Source organism: Chrysochloris asiatica, unplaced genomic scaffold, assembly GCF_000296735.1.
Source record: "Chrysochloris asiatica unplaced genomic scaffold, ChrAsi1.0 scaffold00090, whole genome shotgun sequence".
Taxonomy (NCBI): domain Eukaryota; kingdom Metazoa; phylum Chordata; class Mammalia; order Afrosoricida; family Chrysochloridae; genus Chrysochloris; species Chrysochloris asiatica.
The window spans coordinates 9,118,904-9,120,348 of record NW_006408608.1 but is presented as its reverse complement, the minus strand read 5'-3'; the positions used below and the strand labels follow the sequence as shown (position 1 = coordinate 9,120,348).

The 1,445-nt window shown below is 43.3% G+C and overlaps 1 protein-coding gene across 2 annotated transcripts in view; it reads left to right on the top strand.

The window, feature by feature from the left end:
• The window catches only part of VPS13D (vacuolar protein sorting 13 homolog D (S. cerevisiae)), a 360,697-nt gene that overhangs the window by 183,050 nt on the left and 176,202 nt on the right, over positions 1 to 1,445 (top strand). For both annotated transcript variants that reach the window (XM_006866375.1, XM_006866374.1), the window contains one exon: positions 428 to 536. In XM_006866375.1, the coding sequence (XP_006866437.1) occupies positions 428 to 536 (109 nt within the window). The remainder of the gene's footprint in view (positions 1 to 427; positions 537 to 1,445) is intronic.

The window sequence follows — 1,445 nt, the reverse complement described above, 5'->3', positions numbered from 1 at the left end:
GTCTAGTCCTTGGTAAAGGACACCCTACTTGGTGAAGTAGAGTGTCAGCAAAAACGACATGGACTGACACCATGGCAACAACAGTGTGAACTAAAACATAACAATTGTGAGGATGGTACCGGCTTGACCAGTGTTTGTTTTGTTGTGCACTGGGTTGCTATGAGTCAGAATAAATGCCATGGCACCTAAGAAGAAAACAGTAACCATCTCAGTATCACCTGGTGACCTTGCTTGGTGCTTTCCACAGTATATCCTCTTTCCTTGTTAATAGACACCTAAGTGCCATAGGGTTAAAGCAAACTGCCCATTAGCTTTCAAGGGTGTAAGAGGGTGTTGCAAGGCAGAAGAGCAAAAGCCATGATCCTGATCATTTTAGTTAGATCTGAACTATTTGACTCATAGAACATGTTTCCTTTTCCTTTTTCAGGTACGAACCCCTGATGCTTAGAAAGCCTGACCGCAGGCGAAGCACAACTCAGACTTGGAGCTTCCGCGAAGGCAAACTTACCTGTGGTTTGCACGGGTTGGTTGTCCAGGTCAGTTAACAGCAAGCATGAAGGACATGATACATTGTTATATGGAAAATCAAATTATAGGGAGTCCTGGGTGGCACTGTAAGGTCAGCACTGGACTTCTAATAGCACGGCTGGCTGTTCAAACCCACCAGCCATTCCTCGGAAATCCTATACAGGGTCACTATTAGTCGGAACCCACTTGATGATACTTAACAACAGTAGCAATGTGCTAGATTGGAGCCCCGGTGTGGCTGTGTAGAATAAGCACTAGACTGCTAATGGAAATGTGGGCAGTTCAAACCTACCAACTGCTCCTCAGAAACCTGATACAGGGTTGTTATGAGTCCGAACCCATTTGACAGTACCTAACAATGACAACAATAATGTATTATATTTTACCATTTTCATTAAAATAAAAGATGGAATTGTACATTTCTGTGGATTTACATGGGAAATGTTCTTGAACAGGACATACAGCATGTCTTCAGAATGGTTGCATCTGGATGATAAGATTTGTTTCCTTTGACTTAATCTGCATTTTTTTTTATTACATAAATTATCTGTTTACAGTTTTTTAAAGTTTTTATTGTGAATTATATGGGTTTGCATGGGAGAACATCAGTTTTACATTCATCCTATCGTATTTCATTTCATTGCAAAGATTACAGTCCCCTCCATGTATCATCAACCAACCAAAGGATACACCTCACAGGCCTGCTCCCTGGCTGTCAGCACACAGCCCCTCTCCCTCCCTGAGTCCAGCGCTCCCAGCCACTCTATCTGCCCATGTCATTGTCTCTGCCTCTATTTCTGGTATCACTGCTTCTCTTGGTAGGGTCCCGCACTCCACTTTTCTAACTTGATGGTCCCAGGGACCTCCGCTCCTGGACTGCAAAATCAGTCACTCCCCTTCTTTCGTTACAAAACATC